The sequence below is a fragment of the Ochotona curzoniae genome, unplaced genomic scaffold (genome assembly GCF_017591425.1).
Source record: "Ochotona curzoniae isolate NIBS_2020 unplaced genomic scaffold, NIBS_Ocur_1.0 scaffold_4505, whole genome shotgun sequence".
In the NCBI taxonomy this organism is placed as follows: Eukaryota; Metazoa; Chordata; class Mammalia; order Lagomorpha; family Ochotonidae; genus Ochotona; species Ochotona curzoniae.
This window is the reverse complement of record NW_024467118.1, coordinates 34,195,575-34,221,621: the sequence shown is the minus strand read 5'-3', so window position 1 is coordinate 34,221,621 and position 26,047 is coordinate 34,195,575. Positions and strand designations below refer to the sequence as shown.

General features: G+C 41.0%; 1 protein-coding gene and 1 non-coding gene across 4 annotated transcripts in view; one reads left to right on the top strand and one right to left on the bottom strand.

The window, feature by feature from the left end:
* Positions 1-26,047, top strand: part of PPP2R2A (protein phosphatase 2 regulatory subunit Balpha) — a 71,757-nt gene that overhangs the window by 40,040 nt on the left and 5,670 nt on the right. For all 3 annotated transcript variants that reach the window (XM_040966216.1, XM_040966218.1, XM_040966217.1), the window contains 4 exons: positions 6,465-6,562; positions 21,404-21,569; positions 24,111-24,223; positions 25,439-25,616. In XM_040966216.1, the coding sequence (XP_040822150.1) occupies positions 6,465-6,562; positions 21,404-21,569; positions 24,111-24,223; positions 25,439-25,616 (555 nt within the window). The remainder of the gene's footprint in view (positions 1-6,464; positions 6,563-21,403; positions 21,570-24,110; positions 24,224-25,438; positions 25,617-26,047) is intronic.
* LOC121146910 lies at positions 15,655-15,765 on the bottom strand. The gene has a single exon (XR_005882285.1). It is a non-coding gene; the product is annotated as a U6 spliceosomal RNA (small nuclear RNA).

Genomic DNA, 26,047 nt, shown 5'->3' with positions numbered 1-26,047 from the left:
GTCCAGCTCCAGCTGAGTTCAGAACTCGCGAAGGGTGCGTGGATGAGGCGCAAAGAAAGAGACGGACCACTAGGAACTCTTGATCATCATAATGGACCACGCACAAAAGCTGTCCGCTTTATTTATATAAAATCAGTCAAACTCTGGCTCAGACCTTTTACGTCATGGTCAAGTGGGTGTTTCTAAAGATAACTCTGCCATTTGTTTCACCTAAGGCTAGGATGTTATTCACATGGTGCCTGGCACCTGGCGCCTGGCTAGGAAAAAGTACTCAATAGATGGTGCATATCAATCACTAACACATTTCTACCACAATTACTTTACAGCTTGGTCTTGAGACAGTCAAGGAAGGAAGGGACCTAAAAGATCAAAGAAAGAGGGAAAGAATAGATTCTCACTACACCTGAAGACAGAACACCCTTGATTAGCATAGGATCAAAAGGGGAATTAGCACCCTTGATTAGCATATTGCCACAGGATGCAGCTGTAACAGCAATAACAGCTTTTTGGCTAAAAAACTGGCAACAGCAACATCAGCTTCTAAGCTCCCATTGATATTTAACAGTAACTCCGCAGAGGCAGACAATGCCTAAATAGATTACAGAATTCTCAGCGGGGTTGTCCGGTGTCCATGCAAAGGGAGGCAGAGCTGCATTCAGGTGTTGTAGAGACATCCACCGGGCCTTGCCACACAGTGGGACATTCCTTGCGGCCTTGCCTGCAAAGGAACGATACTGTTCACACCTTCCTGTCTTCCACATCCATCACACGGACCCCAGCAGAAGTCTGCTGAAACAAAGCTGCTCTGGTATGGGATACTGGCATCACAAGTGGCAACTCAATACACTATGCCACTCTACTGGGCCACCTGTAACCAACCAAGCAACCTAACTTACTCCTTCCTTCTCTCCCTCCCTCTATTTATTTAGAGGTTTAGTTTATTTTTATTGGAAAGTCAGATATATGGACAGGAGTAGAGACAGAGAGGAGGATCTTCTGTCTGATAGTTCACTCCCCAAGTGGCCAAAACAGCCGGAGTTATGTTGATCCCAAGCCAGGAGTCTCTCCTGCAGGTGCAGGATCCCAAGGCATTGGGCTGTCCTCAACTGCTTTCCCAGATCACAAGCAGGGAGCTGGATGGAAAGTGGGGCTTCCGGGATTAGAACTGGCAGCCATATGGGATCCTGGTGCAAGCAAGGCAAGGAGTTTAACTGCTAGACCATCATGCCAGGCCCCCACCTGTAACCTTTAAACTGAACAACACTGTAGTCATCTATTCTTTGTGCACACAAATAGATTTTTTTTGTACTAAGCAAGTGCAAGTATACATGAACAGCATTTGGAAGGATATATATTAAAATTGAGTTTGCATTTAATAAAAGCAAATTAATAAGTCATAGCAAGTGATCTTAAAAAAATGTTGTGTATAAATACAAATGCAGACAGATAATTAACCAGTTGAGCTGTTGTGCTGGCCCCACTGTAACGTATTATTTATAAAAATTAGTGATGATTATAATTTCATTACCCTCTGACTGAAAGTTACTTTGTTTCTTAATTATTTGTTTAAAATGTGTTAATAGTTCATCTTATTATATGTTAATAATACTAATATATGTAATAATAGTATTATATGCAGTTATTACCATGTATTTTAATTTGATTTGATTCATTCATTTGGAACACAGTTCTCAGGTAGAATTGTAAAGTCAACAAATAATTTGATAAAATGCTTTACAACACAAAAGCTACACTGCTTTCGTAAGGAATACTGAGACTCATTAATAGTAATTTTGGTTATTTAATCTATAGTAAGTTAGTGGTCATCATTTATAATATTTCCCATTATCTGGCTTGTATCTTGTTGTTAACATTTTTAAACACTTGGCTGCTGTTCTATTAGAAACATAACAAGAAGGAAACAGTATGCTCCAAGAAAGTGCAAGCAGACTGTCACTTTGACAATTGTCAACTTCTATTCTGTTGCCCAAACAAAGCAATTACTGACAATTGAAAAAAACAAGGGGCTTTGGGTTGGTGTTATCACGTAACAAGTGAAGCAGCTGTCCGTAGCACTGACATCCACTTGGGGGCTGGTTCAAACCTGACTGCTCTGCTTTTGATCCAGCTCCTTACCAATGAGCTGCAAAAAGCAGTGCCTCACTGGACCCAGTGTGAGGTACTTGCCATTCACATGGCGGGGTCCACTGAGGCATTGGCTTCAGCTTCACCTAGATCTAGATGTTGTGGCCATCTGGGGAGTGAGTCAGCAGATGGAAGATCTATTTTATAACTCTTTAAATGGATAAATCATGAGAAAAAAAAAACAGAGAACCCTAACTCTGCTATTGTAACATTAGGAATTCCTAGACTTTTATTATTAATACTATATTTAGATTCAACTTTGTGTAAAACTTCATGTTACATAACGTAGAAGTCTGTTTTTAAAATTATTAGTGTGCTGTCTTAATGCATAATAGGACAGTTGACTAATGCTTTGATAGATATCTCCCTTTGATGAACTGTGTTAGAATATTATAACATGAATACAGGAATTTTTCATTTGTAAAATAGCATCATAAGGAAGATTCTTTCCCTTTCAAAAGGAGAGATTTTTTTTTTGTTCCATAACAGTCTTCATTGGTTGGTGAGAACCTATACATAAGGCTCAGTTTTACTAGATCTATAGCTCATTATTTGTAGCTTTTCACTGTTGTTGCTTTAAAGCTGGTATCAAGGAAATGAAGTGTGTGTGTATGAGAGAGATCTCTTTTTTTTTTTTTTCAACCTTGTGTGCATTGTTCAGAGACTAAGGATTCTCTTCATTGCAACATTCTCAGATTGACGATGAAAGTCACTAATCACTCCTTATAATGATGTTTTAGACTTATGATATCTGGTATGGTAGCCACTTTGTTAAAATTCAGTAGTTACAAATGGCTAGTGATAGTTCTTGTATAGCAGAACTTTTTAAGATTTATTTATTTTTATTACAAGGTCAGATACACAGGGAGATCCTCCATCTGATGATTCATTCCCCAAGTGACCACAACAGCCAGTGCTGCACCAATCCGAAGCCAAGAGCCAGGAAATTCCTCCTGATCTTCCATGTGGGTGCAGGGTCCCAAGGCTTTGGGACATCTACTGCTTTCCCAGGCCACAATCGGGGAGCTGGATGGGAAGTAGAGCAGCCTGAACAGGAACCAGTATCCATATCTGATCCTGGCGTCCCAGTGAATGCAAGATGGAGATTTAGCCACTAAGTTATTGTGCCTGGCCCTATTTGGCTATTCTTGTCTGAGATAAGGTGCTGCCACTATTGCCAAGCTCTGCTTCTTCATGGCAACACACTGGGATAAACAGAGGAGGTTATTCCGAACTGGAGGGTGCAGTTTTGATTTCTCTGTAATATCTATGCAAATCCATAACTGATTTTGGCACACTAGTATGAAGTGTCATCTACAAAGAAAACTCATTTATTTGAAAGGCAGAGGGAGAAGCAGATATACGTGCCCTGTGATTCACACCCCAGATGTCTGCATCAGCTAGGACTGGAGCAGGCTGAAGCCAGGAGCGGGAGTTACTTGAAGCATCACCTTGTGCCCACCCTGGGTGTGAATTGTCAAGAACTGGAGCCAGGGTTGTGCGATTATTCCAGGCCAGCCATGAATGTGGAATCCAGCCTTGTAACTGCTGTGTCAGATGTCCATGTCTGCACTATTTGGCTACATACTAACTTATTTGGCTGTTCGTAAAACTTTCTTTTATTCCTGACCTCTGGCAAGATCCATTCTCCCGTGATTTATCTGCCTCAAGGATTTTAGTCTGTATTGTCTTAACAGTCTAAATCTTTGGTTATTGCCTTTTGTGATCAGTCTCTGCAGAGCTTGGGATCATTTGTTTCTAGCCTCTTAACATTTTGTCATCTTTCTGAAAGCCTGGTTCACTACTAAGCACAAACCTGTACTGCATCAGTTTTATTCTGGAAATTTCATCATAATATCATGATTCTCCCTCTTCTAATCCCTCCATCAACATGTCCAGTGATTGCAATTTAGCTAGCTTTGTGGATTGCTGCTATCTTCAATTTGAAATAATATGCCTTCTATAGTAACATATTTTTGTCTTTTGCCCCGTCAATCCCAATCTCCTCAGTTATTTTACTGAAATGATTGATTCAGCATTGTCCCTGTGTTACATCACATTCATCTCCGCATCTTTTCACTACTGCTGGACAGAGAAGCTAACATGCTGTGCTGCTCATCAACATATCCCTTAGTAAATGTGCCTAACAAAGAGTTGTTGTTTTTAAAGTTTATGCAACAACCTGGACCTGCCAGAAAGAGAAAATAGCTTACACAAAGGGATATTTTGTCCATTATTCCACTTTGTAAACAAGAGAATTAATCCAGTGTAGGTTTCCAGTAGTGAATGTTTCACCAAACTGAAAGCGTTTCTAGTTTCAAGATACTTTGTGCAGTTCTAATGTGCTTCAAAGGAGGAAACATAGGTTTGTCTTCCTTTAACTTCACTGTAGAAATTGGCACGATACAGAACATGTTATCAGACTGCTTCTAAATACTTTTGGATGCTTGACTTTATGGAATAGTCCAGCACACAGTTTTACACCTTCGTGTTACATATACATTCAGTGTCAACACTAGATCTATTCTTTCTTCTTGAGAAATCACTATCACAGAAGAGTCTGGAAAAATTTTCAATAAGATTTTAAGTGCTATTGACCTAATCGAAGAAAAAAACAAAGGAAGCTTTTTAATATCAGGCTAGACACGCTACAGTGCAGGATAAACTATTGATCAGTAAATTTTAAAACTGAAGGCCTAATATATTTGAGAGACAGAGATGTAACTCCATGTATACTCACTCACCATCGTGGACTAGACCTGAAACCTGATCTTACCCCATCCCAGGGTCTGTGTCTGGAACCCAGAAGTGAAGCTAGGAATCAAACCCAGGTCCTCCATTAGAGATGTAGGTGTTCTAAAGAGTGTCGTAGCTCTTAGGCCAAACACCTATTGCTAAAGTCACGTTCCTAAATTCTGTAGCAGTAAACTACTGTACACCAAAATATGACCTTTTTCTTACAGAAAAAGTCCATACTTAGAATGTATATTAACTTCAACTTGTTAATAACATAGTACATTGTATAGTGTGATTGCTGTAGCTTCTGTCCATTTCTGTAAGATGAAAATAATTCTGGTGTCAAAAATCAAGAACAAAAACCTGGATAATTTTAGTTGAAATTGGCGCTGACTATTGTAAAACATGAGTAGTTCTTGTTACCCTTAAAAGTGTTTATGAGCTATAAGAAGAGCTGTGTATGTTGAAGGTGTGAAGCACAAAGCATTTACAATACAAATGGATTTTATTTGCAAGCTTGCTTTGAGGGCTTAATTTGAATTTACGACTGCCAGAATTCTGAAAATATTTTTACACTTAAAAAAATTACCTTCATCCTAGTAATATCTGCTTCAATTATAAATCATTTTGAGTTTGCATGTTAGCAACATGATTACTGTTTAATGATGCCATCATAAAATGTTTCAAAACTTACAAATCTCTTTGCATGAACAAATTAAGTGAAATATTAATAAGCCAGTAGTGTTAATTGTGTTCTTATTATGTAATACCATAGATTTATCCTGAGAAGGTTTTTTTTGGATCAAAATTTCATGAAAGGCAGGTGTTATAATGCAGCCAGGTAGTTGATCCATGAATTGGAGTAGCCGTGTCCCACATTGGAGTGCTGGGGATGGAGTCCTGCTTTGGTTTCTAATCTAGCTTCCTGGTTGTGTATACCCTTGGAGCTGGTGGATGACAGTAGAAGTACTTGTTTCCCACATCCTGTGTGGAGTTTCTCGATGGGGTCACTGTCTCGTGGCTTTGGCCTGACTGTCCTGGCTATTATGGCCAGTTGCGTAGTAAACTACTAGCCTAGTAGATTTTCTCTCACATACTCTAATCCCATCTTTTAAATAGTGTTAACAAATAATTTTTTAAACGAATGTTCAAATAAATATTCATGAGTTTTAAATTGACATAAAAATTTTTTATTTATTTGAATGGCAGAGAGGTCAAGATCTTGTATCCAGTGATTTACTCCCCAAGTGCCCACAAAGCTGAGGTTGGGCTAGACCAAAACCTTGAGCTTAGTTCAATTTGGGTCTCCTACATGAGTGGTAGGGAGCCAGGTATTTGAATCATCATCACCTTCTGACTGCCAGGAGTGTCTTAGCAAAGAACCTTGAAACAGAATTCCAAGCCGGGCACTCCTATATATGGGCATAAGTGTTTCAAGCAGCATCTTGGATTCACTTTATTTTTTATGACAGGTTGATGTATAGGCTTGGAACGTGTTACAGAAAACATGTTAACTTCTGAAACCAGTAAGGTAGGAAAGAAAAACTAACTTCTTTCTTTTTGTTTTTGTTTCAACCATACAGCAGACATAATTTCTACGGTAGAATTTAATCATTCTGGAGAGTTACTAGCAACAGGAGATAAAGGTGGTAGAGTCGTCATCTTTCAACAGGAGCAGGAGGTATGTGTTCAAAGTTTAATATCAAAATCTTTCAGTTTTGGAGTTTTTGTTAACATTGGAGAATCTCATCAGAGGACATGACAAATTTTAGAACAAGTTTCTGTTTATTAATAGGATATCAAGTATTTCGGTAACTGTCTCAGCTTTGTGTGGGTGCATGATGCATACATGTTGTATGTGGTGTTTCGATTATAAGACATAACACTTTAATTCTGAAATTACTTGGTTGGAGAAGGGGGTGGGAAGTAGTAGAATAATCCGAGATTTTAACCAGTTTTTGGCTCTTGGTTACGATTTTTCTGTTAAAATTCCATAAAGTAAATGTTACTTTCCTCCTCTCAGTGCTCGGCCAGCTCAGTTATTTTGATGTCAGTTCATTCTAACAATGGTGTTATTGTTGGCTTAAAAAAAAAAAAAAAAGATTTAAGTGACAGTTGCATGTGATGTAATTTTAATTGCAGTGCTAGATTTAAATTGAGTTTATTGGAAATTGCTTCCTTTTTCCTTGAAGATTTCCTCATTGCAGAAGCTATTAAAATAGAATTTTTTTTGTTTCATTTTACCTACAATTTAGGCACACTCCTAAATCTAGTTAACAAGATGTCTCACTAAAACTTCAGGCTAAACATAATTGGTCACAATGAGTTTTCCTGTTAGTCTCTCCTTCCATTTGCAGATAAAATTTTTAAATTTGTTTTGAAGTATCCTGCCTCCAGCTCTCTTAAATATACTCAAAAGGAGGTGAAAGTGATGTAGATAAAATGCAGGATTTTACAAATAGACTTTTGGATGAAACACAGAGTTAGCTTTTAAAGGATTGTAAATTCCTTAAATAAGCAAAGAATATAGTAATAATACTACTACTTTGCACTTCTATAGCGCCTTTGACCTGAGGATCTCAAAGTGCTTTACAAACACTAATGAATTAATCCTCACAACACCCCCAGTGAGGTAGGTAATTCAATTTTAAAAGAAATTAATAGTGTTTGGTTAGACAGTGCACCAACACTAAATACGTCTCCTATTTTTTGGTCAGAAGAAAGTTTGAAATAAAGACTCAAGCTTTGTTTGACAAAGAGTGGTCTCGTGGGACTGGGGGAGGATGGTGTATCAGGTTTCTGTTCCTCTTTTCAAACAATAAAAAACTTCACTGTAAAGATTGTTGGCGGGGTGAATAGGTGGGGGTAGTGAGTGACAATAGGGAGAGAGAATATGCCCTCATCTGCTGGTTTGCTCCCCAGATACCCACAAATCAAAAACCATTCTCTTAGTCCAGATCTCTATTGTGGGTGACAGGAACCCAATTTGGGGTATGAGCATTTTAACTGGTATCTTAGTAGTACACTTAAAGGCCTATGCCAATTGTAAGAATATCCTTCCAGGGCCCCACACAGTGGCCTTGTGGCTAAAGTCCTTGCCTTGAATGCGCCGTGATCCCAGCAGCCCTGCTTCCCATCCAGCTCCCTGCTTGTGGCTGGGTAGGCAGGCAAGAATAGTCCAAGGCCTGGGACCCTGCACCCAAATGGGAGACCTGGAGGAGGTTCCTGGCTCCTGGCTTAGGATTGACACAGCACCGGCCGTTGCGGTCACCTGGGGAGTAAATAAGTCTTTAAAAAAAAAAAAAAAAGAATGTCCTTCCATTTCATTACAATTTCCCTTTTTATAAAAATGAGAGATGATATGACTTCATTACTTAGCGATAAAACTAACAATTAGTATACAAAACATGATATGTGTCTTTTCAGTATTCTTTGCGTCCCTTCTTAGTAAGTAACCAAAATATTAATATTAGATTTGCTACTTAAAGCAGGCCTTCACTTAGATGTTTTCTGTCCTTAAATAAACCTTTTTCTTAGTGGCTTTCCACACTTGGTTTTGTTTTAAAAATAGGTATGTGGCGGGGGGGAAACTTTCTAGAGTTAATTTTGCTGACTCTGTTTACTCTTTAAGAAAATTCACAAGTTGAATAGTCATGGGGGTTTCAGAGAGTCTTCATTTTTAATGAGCTCATTGTATCATTTTAAACTAAGTTGTCAAAAGCTAATTTGGAAACAACTGACAATGAAGTCATTATCACCTTCTATGGGTGGTAGTTTAAAGTAAAAATGAGAAAAATGATGAAATAAGAAATTATATAAATGCTGTAATACGAGAGATGCAGTAATTTAGTGCTTTCCTAGAGATGTTATTGTGTTAATGTGGAATTAAATGTCTAACATGTGAGTCAGAGAAATTAAGACATTTCACTTTTATTAGAAAATAGGGATTAACCACTTGTTAACAAGTATTTTGTATGATTTTTGACATTCATTATATCATGCAAATATTTCAAATACATGTTCTTCTAAAAAGAAGCAAGCAGTTACTGTTTTTCTGAAAAAGGCAATTGGCAGGAAAAATAGCACTTTTTCATGTGTCTGTCAACCTTATTGAAAATTTTCAGAGAAATTGGTTGCCTAGAATCTTAGTGTAAAAATCAGTGTATTTTGTTAAAGTGACCTTAGAAGAACAATGGTTGTCCTTTTCTCCCTGAATCTCAATCTTTGCAATATCATGTTGCTGTATTGCACTGATTAATTTTCCACATTTGTAAGCCATTTTTTGGGAAAGCTTCTAGATGCAATGTAATCTTCAGTGTCTGTCACTGATTATAAATGTAGGTGCTTTGTACTTAGAGATATCCTTATTTCAGTACCTATCATATTTGGTATGATGTTACACATTTATATGAATGGTAGTATTTTTAAAATGAAGTATAACTTAGAAATATTCTTTCCCTAAGTTAAATTTTAAGGTAAATCCCAGAAAATTATTTAACAAGTTTATGTTGCTTAGTTTAGTAGCAAAGCTCTGTGTGTGATTAGGACTTGGTCACTACTGTTCAGTCCAACTAATCCTATATTCCAGTGTGCACTGCTGAACATCCAATTAATATTTCTTATTCTTTGATAATTATGCCAGTCTTTGGTGGAAAATTCCATGGCATTAGATCAATATTAGTTTTGTCCTTTTTCCCTCTTTCCTTCTGTTTCCCTGCTGTATTTAAAGAAAGATAAACTATCTCTTGGTCACTCTCCAACTGTGTGCATTGGCTAGGGCTGGACCAGGTTAAGGACAGGAGCTGGAAATTTCACATGTGTGGCCAAGACCTAACCATTGAAGCAGTCACTGCTGCCTCCCAGGAAGGTAGAATTGGAAAGGATGCTGCATGTTGAATTCAGACACATCAGTATGGGACATGGGCATCAACTAGCATCTTTAATGCTAGGCCTTTGGCCCACCCAGTCTTTACATTGATCTTACTAACTAAAGAAGAAAATTCATACAGTAACAGCAGAGATCTTAAAATCTTAGTCTTTGACATTGTTCCACATTCCTTTCTACAGCATTTGTTAAAACTTTCAGAAATGCCAAAGCATGTTATGTCATCCTCTTGGATATCTGCCTGTCACCAATCAAAACGTAGAGAAATGAATAGTCATACAGAGGTTCTTGATTCAGTTTGAATTTATTTCAGATTGATCATTGATTAGCATTTTTAGCTTCTGTTTTTTTAAAAACAAATTATTTATCTTATTTGATAAACAGAGATCTTCTTGTTCATCCCCCAAATTGCTGCAGTGGCCAGGTCTGGGCCATCCCAGACTCAGGAGCCAGAAACACTAGCTGCGTGTCCCCACATGGGTAATAGGGCCCAGTTACGTGGGACATCATCTCCTGCGTTCCATTAACAGGAAATTAGATTAGAATCAGAGATGCCAGTACTCAGAGTCAGCACTCTGTTTTAAGAATGCTGCAATGGGCCCGGCGCAGTGGGCTAGCAGCTAAAGTCCTTGCCTTGCATATGCTGGGATCCCATATGGGTTCCAGTTCATATCCCAACAGCTCCACTTCCCATCCAGCTCCCTGCTTGTGGCCTGGGAAAGCAGTTGAGGACGGCCCAAGTTCTTGGGACCCTGCACCAGCGTGGGAGACCTGGAGGAGGTTCCTGACTCCTGGCTTCAGATCGGCACAGCACCGGCCATAGGGGTCACTTGGTCACCAGACGGAAGATCTTCCTGTCGGTCTCTGCTCCTCTCTGTATATCTGACTTTGCGGTAAAAATAAATAAATCTTTTTTAAAAAAAGAGAGAGAGTACTATATTTGCAAGTGATGCCTTAACCTGCTCTGACACAATGCTTGGCCCTCTGGATGCTATCTCATTTTTTTTTTCCTAAGACTTTTTTTTTTTTATTGGAAAGGCAGATTTACAGAGAGATTTTCTGTCCTGGTTTACTCCCCAACTGGCTGCAACAGCTGGAGCTGAGCCAATCTGAACCCAGGAGCTTCTTCCCAGTCTCCCTTGTGGGTGCAGGGTCCCAAGGCTTTGGGCTATCCTGCTGCTTTCCCAGGCCACAGGCCCGAGAAATGGAACAGGCGGGACACGAATTGGCACCCATTTGGGATCCCAGCGCATTCCAGGTGAGGATTTAGCCACTGAGCCGTTGCACTGGACCTAATATGTATTTCTTTAACCAACATGGTTGTATAGTTGCTCTTTTACACAGAATCTGATGTAGAAGCGTGGCATAGAAAACTGCTGAGATGTGTAGGTTGAATTTCTTATATCAAAACTTATCATTTGTTTTCTATGAACTTGTAAAGTTTTTTCATGATAAGTTACCTCACATACTTGGTAATGAAAACAGTAATACAATTATTTTGGATAATTCTGACTAGCTGTTGGAGTAGGTGGTGATATACTTCACAGCTTGTGCAGTTTTTGTTTATGTGTGTCTTGAATTGAAATAGTAGTAGTAGAAGTAGCTGATTTCCAGTTTGCCTCCAGATTCCCTGTCACAACCTGGTGAGTTACAAAGGACAGATAGGAGAAAGGGAGAGAAGAGATTGTTCTTTATTTCTCTCTGTGTTCTTTCTAGAATAATGTGAGGACTCTTCAGAATGCTGGAAACTTTCTCAAATGTCCTTCCTGCTTGCTTTTTTGATCTTTAATGTGGTATTTCTAGACAGTCTGTACTACAAAAGATGCATAATTGTTTCTACAGAGGAGTTAACTTAGTTTGGTGATGTTTAATGAGGGAGTGAAACGTCCTTTTTGAGTTAATATGGGAGCATTCACTTAAATTTGTAAGAATAGCAAGCAAATGTTGGAGAGGAATGGTTGTGGAAATCTAGGTTATAGGCAGAGAATGTGAATGAAGAGTCTTGATTTTTTTTTTTTTTTAAGATTTATTTTTATTATTTTTTTCATTGGAAAGGCGGATATACACAGAGGGGAGACAGAGAGGAAGATCTTCCGTCCGATGATTCACTCCCCAAGTGAGCGCAACGGGTCGATACTATGCCGATCCGAAGCCAGGAGCCTCTTCTGGGTCTCCCACACGCGGGTGCAGGTTCCCAAAGCTTTGGGCCATCCTCGACTGCTTTCCCAGGCCACGGGCAGGGAGCTGGGAGGGAAGCGGGGCTGCCGGGATTAGAACCGGCGCCCATATGGGATCCCGGGGCGTGCAAGGCGAGGACCTTTAACCACTTGCGCCACCGCGCCGGGCCCAAGAGTCTTGATTTTTAACATTTAATTTAAAAGAGTTAAAGAGAAGGACATGTTCCATCCTCTGGTTTACTCTTCAAATGGCTGCAATGGCTGGAGCTAGACTGATTGGAAGCCAGAAACTTTTTCCAGGTGCCACATGTAGGTTCTCAAGGTCTTGGACCATATTTTGCTGCTTTCCAAGGAATATTGGTGTCAGAAGTAGAACATCAGAGATACAAACCAGTACCCCTTTGGCACACCAGTACTGCAGGCAGAGGATTAGCTTGCCATGACATCTTGCTGGCCCCAATCCTCTGACTTGTAATAGTAACTGTTAATCTCTTTACATTTGGGCAGAAGTTGTAAAGAGATTGTACAGGAAGTTGAAAGACCTGGGTCCTAGCACTGGTATTTCCTCATGAATTTATCTAGCCATCTGTTCTTGTCGGGTTTTTTCAGGGTCATCATGTCATCAATGACCTATTAATCTGTTGAGGTTTCCAGTTCATTGGAGTTTCTTATTTTATTCTCTAGGAGTAAAATGTCATTAAAGTACCTCTGTTGGTTGCTGAACATACCAGGTATTAGGTAAAACAGGATGTTTTTGTTTTTGTTGTTGTTTTCTTAGTTACAAGGGGTACATGCCCATGTAGGTCTCTAATTAGGGTGGGAAAGGTTCAGGTAAAGAGAAATGTGGGGAGGACACATGTTTGGATTTTTTTTCACCTTTGTCCACAGAAAGGGAAGAGGGAGGGGCCACTCCTTGCTGCCCCTGCATCTGGGGGTGGGGGACAGTCATTTGCTGATGCCTTCGACTTCGTTGTGGAGAAAAGCATTCTGAGAGTGTTACGTTTGTGGCTTTGATAGTTCTGAGACATTGTCGGCTTTGTTGCACCAGGTTTGAGATGTTTGCAAGATCTGTTGGCTGACCAAACTCATTCTTAGTGTGTCTACATCCCCTTACCCTTCCTGCAAAGCTTAGCCAGGAGAGTAGCCGAGCATATTCTGCTTGCAATCCTCTGATTAGGCATTCAACGCCCTCTGCTGGCCTAGATAAGCTGGCTGTCTTGTTTCCCATGTGCATCTAGGCCTGTCGTCCACACAGGCATCAGCAACTGAGGAGGCCCAGTCTCAACATGCATACTATGGGGTTGGACTGCATATCTTGTGATTTTCTCTGTGGCCAAGTTTTGAGTCCAGTAGTCTAGCTGGGAGTTCTGCCAAGACATCTCACTTGGTAACAGATTTGAATTTTGTGTACTAGCCAGTGAGGGTCAAGTCTGGTCCCCCAACCAAACCATCCAGTGTTCTTATCTGTGAATGCAGTTACTGGTCAGTTCCATTCCTAGCCCCATCTTGCACATGAACCGATGGATGCTGCAGCCTAGGCCAGCTCAGCCCACCGTACAGTAACACTAACGGGTACACTAACGGGTGCTGTGGCCTAGTTGGGACTTTGCCCAATAATCCCTACCAGTCCTGCCCACAGCCCTGATTTTCAAGTGTTCAGCGTGTGCAGTGGCTTAGGTGAACCTAACCCTCCTCTGAACCCAGCTCACATATGCTATCAGGTGATGTGCCTGGTCCAGCCAGATCTGCCCCCAGCCCTGACTTAATGCTTAACAGCAGGAACTGGGACCTGGCAGAGGAGTTACCCAACTTGCCTTACCAGGCCCACTTCAACTCCAGATCTCATGCATGCTGGTGGGTGCTGCAGCCCAGCAATCCTCCTCCCATCTCTAGCTCCCATGAGTGTCAAGTGAGTTTTGTGGTCCAGCTTGGCTCAGCCCACCACTATCCAAGCTTTAGCACAAACCAGCAAGTACTGCAATCCCACAGATGTGAGTCCAAATCTCCCCTATGGAATCTGCCCTCAGATCTGATCTCTCATGTTGCAGTGGGCGCCATGGCCTAACTTGACATGACCAACCCCCTGCCCTTACACTCATGGGTAAATATTACCACCTAGCCCAACCCAGTCCAGCCCAGTCCAGCCCAGTCCAGCCAGGCTTGCCCTTCTCCTCCTCCCAACCCCAGATTTTGTGTGCACCATCGGGCAGTGGATATTGCTACACAGCCCAGCCTAGGTCTCCCACATGGGCGCATGCCTTGGCCTGACCCAGGCATGCCCTATGGTTTCCCTCCTTTAAACCATGCCGACTCAGCTCCCTTGCCTAGCCACAAGGCCCAATGTGTGTAAGCTCCAGAAGTCACTTTTCACCTGTCAAACATGCCCTCAGAAGTTCCTACTCCAACATGTCCCCATTACCCCTTTTCTGGGAATCCCCACACACAGCAGAGCGAGACGCCTAGGAACCAGGGTGGTGTGTCTTGGCTTGACAACTATGCTGGCACACAAATAGTTAACACAAATTTGATTTTAACCAGCTCAGAGTGCCCACCAGATAACTGTTGGCTTCTTTTCTCCCAGCAGTGTAACGCCTAGATATAGGGCAACCTAAGCAGTTGCTGATAGCTGGAGAAGAGGATTTTTGAAGGTTTAGTGATGAAAGAGAGAGCTCTTCCATGCACTAGTTGACTTCACAAATAGCCACAGTAGCCAGGCTGAGACTGGGCCAAAGTCAGGAGCCAATCTGAGGCCTCCTGTGTGAATGGGTGGGCCATGCTGTGCTGCTTTCCCAGGTAGGTATATTACAGGAAAATGGAGAAGCCAGGACATGAACTAGTGCATATGCTATACCAGCATCCCAGGTGGCAGCTTAACCCACTAACACCACAATGCTGGCCCTTGAGATGTCTTCAGCTGTTTTTGTTTGTTTGTTTTGTTAAGGCCAGAAATCAAACCTGTGAATGGGGTATAGTAACCTAGTAGCTAAAGTCCTACCCTTGCTTGTGCCAGGATCCTCTATGGGCACTGGTTCTAATCCCAGCGGCCCAGCTTCCCATCCAGCTTCCTGCTTGTGGCCTGGGAAAGCAATCGAGGATGGACCAGGGCGTTGGGATGCTACACCCACCTGGGAGACCCAGAAGAAGCTCATGGCTCCTGGCTTTAGATAGACTCAGCTCTGGCCATTGGTGTGTACCTCCCAGGAATTTTTACCAGTTCATAACTCAACCAAAAATCTTGTGACTGTGTGTTTCTTTAAGTTAGTTACTGATATTTTCTCCTTTAACATATAGAAAGAAGGAGATGGACATTATAGTGCAGCTGGTTAAGCCTAGGAATCAAACCATTCTGTGTTACTTTTTCAATAACTGTTCTGTCGCTCCAAGGAAAAAATGGGTTCTCTACACACATGAGGAATCTGGGGTCCAGGATAGTTGTATTACGGTAGGAACCTCAGGGGCAGAGAGAGAGACAAAATGGAAAAAAATCATTTTGCTTCTTAATTAGATAATAAAGTATTACCATTGGGAATCTAGAACCAGAGAAATAGTTTCTTATGAATCCAAATCAGATTGAAATTTCAATTTGAAAGAAAGAAGTTTGGAGACCTTTTTGCTCACAACCAAAGTGGAAAAAACATTGGAATCTGAGAAAGGCGGTACTTTCTTTTTTGAAGAAAAAAATAATGATGGTTGTGGTGATTTAGTTTTTTTAAAAATTAAGCATATGTCCCTTTATATATTGGCATGTCATCCTAATGCAGGCCTCATACTAATCTTCTCTGTGTGGTTCAAATTTCAGAATATGTAATGCTGACGAATGAAAGAGGCAGTATTTTTATGTGGTGCATGGTGTGTGTGTGTATGTGTGTGCACACGTGCATTGAGGGGCTTCCTTAACACCATGCAAAATAAACATACTTCCTATATAATCTTACCCCTTATTCTGTAGCATGGTTTACAACCAAGATTCTTACTAGATAATAGAAGAACATTGACATTTTAGATTTTTATAGCAGAGTAAATTGCTAACACTCATTATAATTTATACATCCCCTTTAAATTTTATTATACACAGAAGAATGTTACTTGATTTGACTTTCTGATTATTTCAACCTGCTACTTAAATCAGATTATCTGTCCACTATAATATAGTTTGGTGGTTAAGAAATTGTGATTGACATTGTAAATTACATATTGCTTGGTACATAATAGGCGCTCCAAGTGAGTCCTAACTGAGTAAATGTCAGTTGATAAATTTTTGAAAAATAACCGTAACTATTATTCACCGTTTCATGAAAATTTTAGATTTTTCTGTTTATTTCATTGGAAAACTTTTTTTTGCTTAATTTTGTAACATTTCCTCTGTTTCTTGAATGCCTTGATACTCATTATGAGGTATGATTCTGTTTTACCACTGCTTTCAATCATTGAATGTCCATTTTTCAAGACTGCTAAAGTATTACCCTTATTTGTGACTAATTTGTTTGAAAGGCAGACACAGAAAGGGAGAGAAAGACAAAGATCTTCCGGATCTCATGTCTTAGAAGGCCGCAGTGGCCAGGGCCGGGCCAAGTCAGGAGCTCCTTCCAGGCTCCTGCATGAGTAACAGGGACCCAAGCATTTGGGACGCGCTCTGCTGCTTTTTACAGGCCCTTCTCTGTGTGCTGGATTGCAGGTAAAACAGCCAGCACATTAACTGGTGCCTTGTGGGCGTGCAAGGGTAACGAGTGGCAGCTTTACCTGCTGTACCACAGTGCTGGGCCTTAAGGACTACTTTTTTGTTATAAAATATAAACCAAATATGATTGCCTGTAGTGAACAAACTAAAGTAGTATTAATAAAACAAGTTGTAATAACATGTAAATGTATAACTTTAGCTTTTTATTTATTATTATTGCAAAGTCAGATTTACAGAGAGGGGAGACAGGGATCTTCCTTTCGCTCGTTCACTACCTAACTAGCCACAACGGCCGGAGCTGAGCCAATCTGAAGCCAGGAGCTTTTCCCAAGTCTGCCATGCAGGTGCAAGGTCCCAAGGCTTATGGCCATCTTCGACTGCTCTCCCAGGCCATGAGCAGGGAGCTGGACAGAAGGTGAAGCAGCCAGGTTTTAAAGACCTTTTTCACACTGAAGATGTACAAAAGGTTGTGGCTTTTTGGAACTTAAAAAATTTTTTTTCTTATTCAAATTTGTCACTGTTTCTGCACTGTTTTTATTTTTTATTTGACGAGTTATGACTTAAATTATAAAAATTCACTGTCTTGCTTTTATTTGTGTTTAAACATTGAATTGTTCTGCTGGATTCTACTGTGCAACAATTGTTTTGAATTGAGTGATTTGACACTTAGGCTTTGCTGTTTTGTTTTTCTTCATTTTGTTTTTTCTTCTGAAATACCATCTAGCTCATGGTATATTCAAAACCAGCAGTCTGTTTTGCTTCTCCCACATGGGTGCAAGGGCCCAAACATTTGAGCCATCCTCCACTGCATGTGAAGGGAGCTGAATCAGAAGTGCAGCAGCTGGAATGTGAGCCTGCTTGCTGTGGGATGTTGGTGCTGCAGAGAGAGGCTTAGGCGGCTACTACACCTCTATGCTGGCCCTCCTGCAGATTTGTCTTTAAGAATTCTTTTAGCATAGTTTTTAAAACAAGATACTTTGAGAGGGAAAGCTAATGCTTGTATTTAGTCCTGTGTCTTTAACTTTTTTTGTTTAGAGATGCCTAAGTGTGTGTGTGTGTATCTTATAATCTTATAGTTTATTAGGGTACAAAGGGTCAAGGGCTACAGGAAAGTGGGCAAGATCATTTTTTACACACTAATCATTTTTCCCCCTATATCTAGGTTCAGGGGAGAAACAAAGGGAGAAGCTGTACCCAGCCTCCCATCCATCCCAGGTCCCTGATGTGGGGCATGCTCCAAGGGTCTGCTCAAGCAGTTTTGATAGTTCAGCAGATCTGAATTGCTGCCAGTCTCACCATTCCAAACTGATGAAATCTATTCAGAGTCGTCTGGGTTGCTCCCAGTCGTGGTTCTTGAGCTCACCTGCAGCGATTGTGTCCAACAGATGAATTTCTCAATCTCCTCCATCAGCATCTCTCCCCATGGCAGATCTTGGCATACTGTGGGTCCATGGGCCAGCCCCGCTTAGCCCACCTCCTGTGCTAGTAGGAACAGTGGCCTTTCTTGACTGGCCTTCAATCCATTCCAGTTCTTACTGTTGGATGTTTCAGCCCAGCCAAAGCTCATCCATACCCAGACACTGCTCAGTAGGGGCAGCTTTAGTTCACACTTGTGCCAAGGGATACTGCAGCCTTATTCAGAGCAGAACGCAGCCCCCACTCGGGCCCCTGCACTCACCAGTGGGAACCACAACCCAGCGAGGGTATACTGTCTCAGCTCCCCAGCTGAGCCTGTTCCCAGCCTTAGATTATGCGCATGCCAGTGGTTGCTCTGACCCAGCTGGCTTAGCCTCTCACCTGTCTCAGCCTTTGCCTTCGATGCTGTGGCCTAGTATTCCTGACTCATGCAGACCAGTAGGTATAAAAGTCTAGTTCAGCATGACCTGTGCTCCAGCCTGATTTTTGTTCTTCCTTGTGAGTTGAGATTTGCTCGGCCCTGCCTGGCCCTCCTCCTTCCAGGTGCAGGTCGGCTCACCCCACATCCTGTTTTAGGGTGCACATTCAGGTGCTGCTGCCTTGACCTGCCCAGACTGTTGCCAGTTCCGTTACTCGTATGTGATGGCAGGTTCCATGGTCACACCTAGCTCAGCCCATCACCACTCCAGCTTGTGAGCTAACCAGTTGTACTTGTGTTTCTATAGGGTTTGGTCCACACTTCCCCCACAGAATCTACACCCCCCCGGTCCTGGTTCTCTCATGTGCTGGTTAGTGTCTTGAGCCTGCCAAGTGTGACCTGTCCCCTATTCCACTAGTCAGTCAGGTACAGGTACCTAGCCCTGCCAGACAGGCCCCCAGCCATAGCTTTTGTGTGGACTGTGTGTGGCAGTCAGTGATGCTCTACACTAACAGCCCATCTCAGGACTCCCATGTGGACTGGTGCATCATTCTGGCTTAAATAGATATCATGGATTCTCCCCTCCAAGTCGCCAGGTCTCAGTCCCCACACTTGCCAGCATGTTGCGTGACCCTGTTGCTGGGAATCACCCAGAATTCATCCCTCACCTCATCTCATACTGGCTTTATCTATGGATGTCCCTAGGCAACAATTACATATCCTAAAACCTCCAGAGCTCGCCGCTGGGCAGCCAGCAGGCAGGGCCTAGCGCCAAATAGGCGTAATGGCCACCCAAAGCCTAAGACTCAGTGACCGCCTGGCGGCAGTACCTTTGGCCTGAGTCCCCAGCATTGGGTCCGGCCTGGCTGGGTGATACTTTAAGAGGGAGATAAAGCTAATGCTTGTACTCAGTCCTGTACCTTTAATTTTTTTTTTATTTATTGGAAAGTCAGATTGACAGAGAGGAAGATCTTTCGTCCGATGATTCACTCCCCAAGTGAGCGCAACAGCCGATGCCATGCCGGTCCAAAGCCAGTATCCAGGAACTTCTTCCGGGTATCCCACACGGGTGCAGGGTCCCAAAGCTTTGGGCCAACCTTGACTGCTTTCCCAGGCCACAAGCAGGGAGCCAGATGGAAAGTGGATTAGAACCGGCGCCCATATGGGATCCCGGCACGTTCAAGACGAGGACTTAGCTAGGCTAAGCATAGCTAGGCTATGCTGCCAGGCCCGTGTGCCTTTAACTTTTAAAGTGTAATTTTGTGCCATGCATTTTTCTCCCTGATGTAAAGAGATGGTCCTTCTTGAGTGAGATTGCTTGACAAACTCCGTAATTGTGTTTTTGGATCATGTAATAGATAACATGTAGACTCTATGATGTTCATGGAAAGTATTTTAATAAGGTATGTTTTTCCATGTTGGTCCTTAAATGAGTTTCGTATGTAGCTTCCCTTTGCTCTTTGTACTGCTTAATTCAGTTCTATAGACCTAAATTTCTACTTTCTATTTTTCTTTTACACATATTAGTCACTTGAAGATGAAGATTGTTAAGTCTGTTGTGCTTGAATACTACCATCTCTTGCTTTAAGCTATAAATGAAAATGTGTCCTTGATACTAAAAATCTGCTGTCTAGCACATCATCTTTTCCTTCATATGATGTGCCTGGTGAGCCTGAGCAACTTTAAGTAGAAGGTTTATGGTATCTTCTGAAGTGATATTTGAGTGTGTATACCATTAATGGATTAGGTGATCTGATTTGATGGATGAATGTAGTAAGACCAAAGCCCAGAGTTTGATGTTATTTCCTGCACATCCCTGAGATGCGTTATGTTCTTTTGCTACACTCTACATTCTTCACATTTGCAAACACACTGACTAGTATGTGATAGTGCTGTCAGAAGGTTGAAATAAAATTGTACCCATAAAAATAGGTCAAAGCTAGTAGAACACACATGCCAAGTTTGGGGCTTGTAAGGTGATTCAATTAGACTTTATTTTCATATGTTTGATTATGATCAGCTGCTATTAGTATCAAGTAATCTTTTACATTTCGCTTGGTTACTCAAAAGAATTGACTCAAGAGTAGTATCCTTTTTTGTTTGTCACTTTTCTGTATATTCTTTCAACTAGATCTAATGTTTTTGATACAAACCTTTTTAATTATGTGATAATAGATCAGAAGGTATGAAGCTGAGCCTGATGAATTCTGACTTATGCTCAGGTTTGATTAAGAAGTAGTATAACACTGGTCTGTTCATGACCTAGCTTGCATAGCTAAAATAACATTGGATATAATGCTATAAAGAAGGATGGGTAAAGGAGGGCAAGCCGTTGTTAATCAGGGTACATGAGGAGGAGACTGTTGGGTGACAGTGAATGTGGGATATATCAGGTCTGGACAGCAGTGACTAGCTGGAATGAGTGAGTAAATGTAGTCATTGCATTTTCTTGAACAGTTGACTTTTTAAGGTTTATTTTGTTCATTTGGAAGGCAAGAGACCAGAAAACTTTTCTATCTTCCAGGTCACTCCTCCAGTGTCCTTAACAGCAAGGGATGTTCCAGGTCAAATCCAGCAACCAGGAATTCAGATTCTGAGTTTCCATGTAAATCACAGAGGCCCAAGTACTTGAGCCATCTGTGTTACCTAGGGAGTCCGTTAGTAGAAAACTACAATGGACCAAACCTTGTGGCAGAAGCAGCAGTTTAACTGCTATTCGAATACCTGCTTTACATCCTTGTTTTAAGGATATTATTGAATGAGTCTATTTAATGAGTTTTATTTCAGCCTCCCTCCCCTTTAAGATTTCTTATTGATTCCTCAGAAACATTCAAGAATGAGACAATCTAATTGTGTGTAAAGTGCTTGCGGGGATTGATAGAATTGCTCGTGTTTGGTTACTTTGAGATATTTCTCAACAATGGTCCAAATGTTTGTTTCCATTTTAGAACAAAATCCAATCTCATAGCAGAGGAGAATACAATGTTTACAGCACCTTTCAGAGCCATGAACCAGAGTTTGACTACTTGAAAAGTTTAGAAATAGAAGAAAAGATCAACAAAATTAGGTGGTTACCCCAGAAAAATGCTGCTCAGTTTCTATTGTCTACTAATGGTAAGTACACATTTTCTCCTCTTATGTGCCCACTCTGCACACATATCCAGTAGGCAATTTTTCTTCATTCAAAGAGGGCTTATTATTTACCCATCTCTATAAATCTAATTGGAGGAATTTTTCTCTTATACAAAATATGATGTTTTTATTGTTCACATGCCTTTTTTTAATATAAATTAATTTATTTACTTACTTATGATCTTGACATAGTTGATTAGGGCTCAGAGCATCAAGGGCTACATCCTCTTTTTCCCTTCCTGTATCTGGGAGGCAGAAAGAGAGCAAGGGAGAAGGCTGGTTCTCACATTCACCAGATGGAATGTCAACCCAGAAGGGAGATGCCCACTGTTTCGCTACTGGCCCCATTCATGGATCCTGCACTCTCCAGGTGGTTGAGCAGTTTGGCTTGACAGAATTAGCCCCCCTTGCCAGCATCTGCCTGCTGATGCTGCGGCAGAGCCCAACCAACCCACACACACTCTGACTTATTATGTATGCACCAGTAGGAACAATCAACCCAGCCTGGCCTTTCCCGGATCAGCTCATATGAGGCCAACAGGTGTTGTAGTTTTGCCGGGTCTGGTCTGCCCCCATCCCAACTGTTCACATGCAGTTTTTTTAAGTTTTCTGAAAGATTGTCAAGTGACATTTTTGTTAAGAACATACGCACATTGTAATGAAAAGGATGAGCTGTTCTGTTGGATATCAGTAAACTGATGATAGTCATTTCTGTCCATGTAAGGTTTCCCATTCCAGGTCACTCCCTGACCACATCATTCTTCCCTCGGTCCCTCTCTTCCTTTGGTTCCTTAGATTTAGTTGACAGACACAGTGACACACATAAAACAGGTAGAGGATGGGGAGGAAGAGAAATATTGAAATCTACTCACTAATTCTCTTGTCAAATGGCCAGGGCCAGGACTGGTCCAGACTGAAACATGTCTGGTCTCCCATTTGCGTGGCAGTGACCAAGTTCTTTGTTGCCTTCTCAGACATGTTAAGAAGGAGCTGGAACAAAGTGAAGCATCCAAGGATTAAACTGGCACTTTGATATGGAATGCCAGTGTCACAGGTTGCAGCTTAACCTGATACCCCACAGCACCAGCCCCTTTATCTTTTGGGATTTTTTTGTTGTTGTTGTTTAGTTGTTGTTGTTTCCTAATTTATTTTTATTTGAAAGGTAAATTTTACAGTGAGAGAAGGAAATATAGGTCTTCCATCTGCTGGTTCATTTCCCAGATGTTCAGAGCTGAGTTGATCCAAAGCTGGGAACCAAGAGCATCTTCCTTCCAGGTGTCCCACGTCGGTGCAGAGTCACAAAGACTTAGCCCTTCCTCCACTACTGTAAGACTGTAAGTGGAGAGCTGGGTCAGAAGTGGAGCAGTCAGGACATGAACCTGCATTTGCATGTGTATTAGCCAATTGAGCCACTGTGCTGGCGCTCCCCCCCCCCCCAGGTCTTTTAATTTTCATGTGTGTTAAGAAATCTTTGTTTTGCTTCCTTTATGAATGAAAGCAGGGAGCCATATCAAAGAGGAATGGGGACACAAATTGGTGCCCTCATGGAATGGCAGTGCTGCTGGCAGAGAAGTAACTGGCTATGTCATCTTGCCCCAGCTAGTAGTGATACATAGTCAGTGGTAGATGAAGCAGTGGTAATTTAAGACATTGAATTTGCAAGAAAGTAGTTGAAGGATGGTTGCTGACCTTATTATGTTGTATAACTTCCGTATAGAACAAATTTTGTCTTTCTGAAGGACTTAAGAATTTTGGCATGCTTTCGATCAGTTTTTTTTATTTCAGGCCATATTTAAATGGAGGCCTCGGGTATTATAAAGGACATCTGTGGAGTCTTTGACGGACTCTGCTAGGAAGTAGAACCAAAGAAGATAGTCTGTGTAGCAGACAATCTTTTTTGAGATTAATTTTTTTTTTAATTGGAAAGGCACATTTACAGAGAAAAATATTTTGTTTCCTGGTTCACTCCTCAAGTGGCTGCAATAGCCAGAGCTGATCTGATCTGAAGCTAGCAGCCAGGAGCTTTTTCTGGGTCTCCCATGCAATTGCAGGCTCCCAAAGCTTTTGGCCTTCCTCGACTGCTTTCCCATGCCACAAACAGGATGGGAAGTGGGACTGTCAGGACATGAAGCAGTGCCTATATGGGATCCCAGCACGTGTAAGGTGAGGATTTAGCCACTGAGCCATCGTGCTGGGCCCATAACAGGCAATCTTTAGATGACTTGTTTATTGCCTTTAAGGTTTGTTGTTATTATTGTTGTTGTTGTTGTTATTTGAAGCATCTATGTACTGTATGTATTTATGTGTATAGCTAGAGATCTAGCTGTGACTTGATTTGAACCTCACATGAAACTTTAGATTAAATGTGTAAATTTGTAATTTCTATGTGTATTTGCTTTTGTTTACTAGATAATACCAAGTTTTTAAAAGGAAAAATCTAAGGGAAATAATGAAAATGGCATTTTAAAAATGCTTTAAAGTGTTTTTCGTTCTAGCATTATTAATTCTTTATTCTCTCCTCAGATAAAACAATAAAGTTATGGAAAATCAGTGAAAGGGACAAAAGACCAGAAGGGTATAATTTGAAAGAGGAAGATGGAAGGTATAGAGATCCTACTACCGTTACTACACTACGAGTAAGTGTATGGAAAACAATTTTCTGATGAATAGTAATCTGTATTCACTCCATATAGCTTAGATCATGGTCTTGCACTCACAGTTGCAAATGTTAACTATTACAAGATTAGGTTTTTTTTTTTTTTTTTTTTTTTTAAATTACATTGCATTATGTGACACTGTTTCATAGGCTCTGGGATTCCCCCAACCCTTCCCCATAGCCTCCCCCCATGGTAGATTCCTCCACCTCGGTGCAGTATTACAGTTAAAATTCAGTCAAGATTCTTTCATTGCAAGCATAGAGTCCAGCATGTTATTGTCCAGATAAATTCAATGGTTTCTTGGGGAGACCATCTCTGGTCTGAAGGCAGAGCTGGCAGAATATCATCCCAATCAATTAAAATCCACAACATAACATCAACAACAATTTACAACATTATGGAATTAAGTGATATGGTATTGAGTAACAAATATGTGAAAAAATGAAGATTAAACTTTCGAGATTAATTCTTTTTGGAGTTTAAAAAATAGAAATGGTCCATATTTTACAGTTGTAATTAAGATATCAACAGTTGGATACAATGGGTTAATTTCATTTTAGGCCTTTATTGGTATAAACTAATACGTGTTTATTTGCACTGCACATCTTCAAAGCACATGATTGGAACCAAGAAGAACTGCAAATTTTAATTGCATTGCTACCAACAAAACAAGGTGGATTACGGGCTGCCATTGTGTGGTATATCTGGTTCAGCTGTTACGAGGGATGCCCACATCCTTTATTGGATTGCATAGGATCAAGTTCCACCTCCATTTCCTCCCCAGTTGCCTGCTAATATGTATCCTGATAGGCAGGTGATGACTCAGTACTTGGGTCCCTGCCACCCATATGGGAGACCCGGATGCAGTTCCTGCTTCCTGATTTTGAACTGACCCAGCTCTGGCTCTTATTGGTATTTGGAAAGTGAGCCAACAGAAACAAGATTTCTTTGTCTCATTTTTCTCTGTACTCTTGCAATTAAACAAAAAAATAATAAGTTTAAAGTACCCAAATTGTTCATTTTCTTCTCATTTCAGCACTTTAAAGTGTCAGCATCAGTTCTTTAGAAGTAATCTTACAGCATTTATTGTCCTCTCAGAAATGTGTCGTCCTCTCAAAAATTAGAGCAATGAAGTGTTCTGACCTTGATGTGCATGTGCCTTTTGTAATTTGTTTTCTTATATCTTATTGACAGGTACCAGTCTTTAGGCCCATGGATCTAATGGTTGAGGCCAGTCCACGAAGAATATTTGCCAATGCTCACACATATCACATCAACTCAATTTCTATTAATAGTGATTATGAAACTTATTTATCTGCAGATGATTTGCGGATTAATCTTTGGCATCTGGAAATTACAGACAGGAGTTTTAGTATCCATTTGGTTTCTGTTTTTTTGTTGAGGCTTGTTGTACCCATGTTGGGTTTATTTTTGTCTCTTCAGTGCATTTGATTGCTGCTTATGGTATCTTAATATATTTGATGTCTGCTACCTTTTTCATAGCATATAGAAGAAAAATATTTGAAATTGACAAGAAATATAATGTATTGGCATAAAACTTGAATTTATGAAATTTTAATGAATTTAATGATCGGCAAGTTTTTTCCATCTACTAGGGTCTTGATTCTCATTTTACACATTGACTTGTTAAGGCATATTTACAGATAGGAAAGACAAGAGTGAGAAATCCTGCATCAGATGGTTCACTCCCCAGATGGCTAGAGTTGGATTGGTCCAAAGCCAGGAAACTGGAACTTCTTCAGGCTCTCTCACATGGGTACAGGAGCCCAAGGACTTGGACCA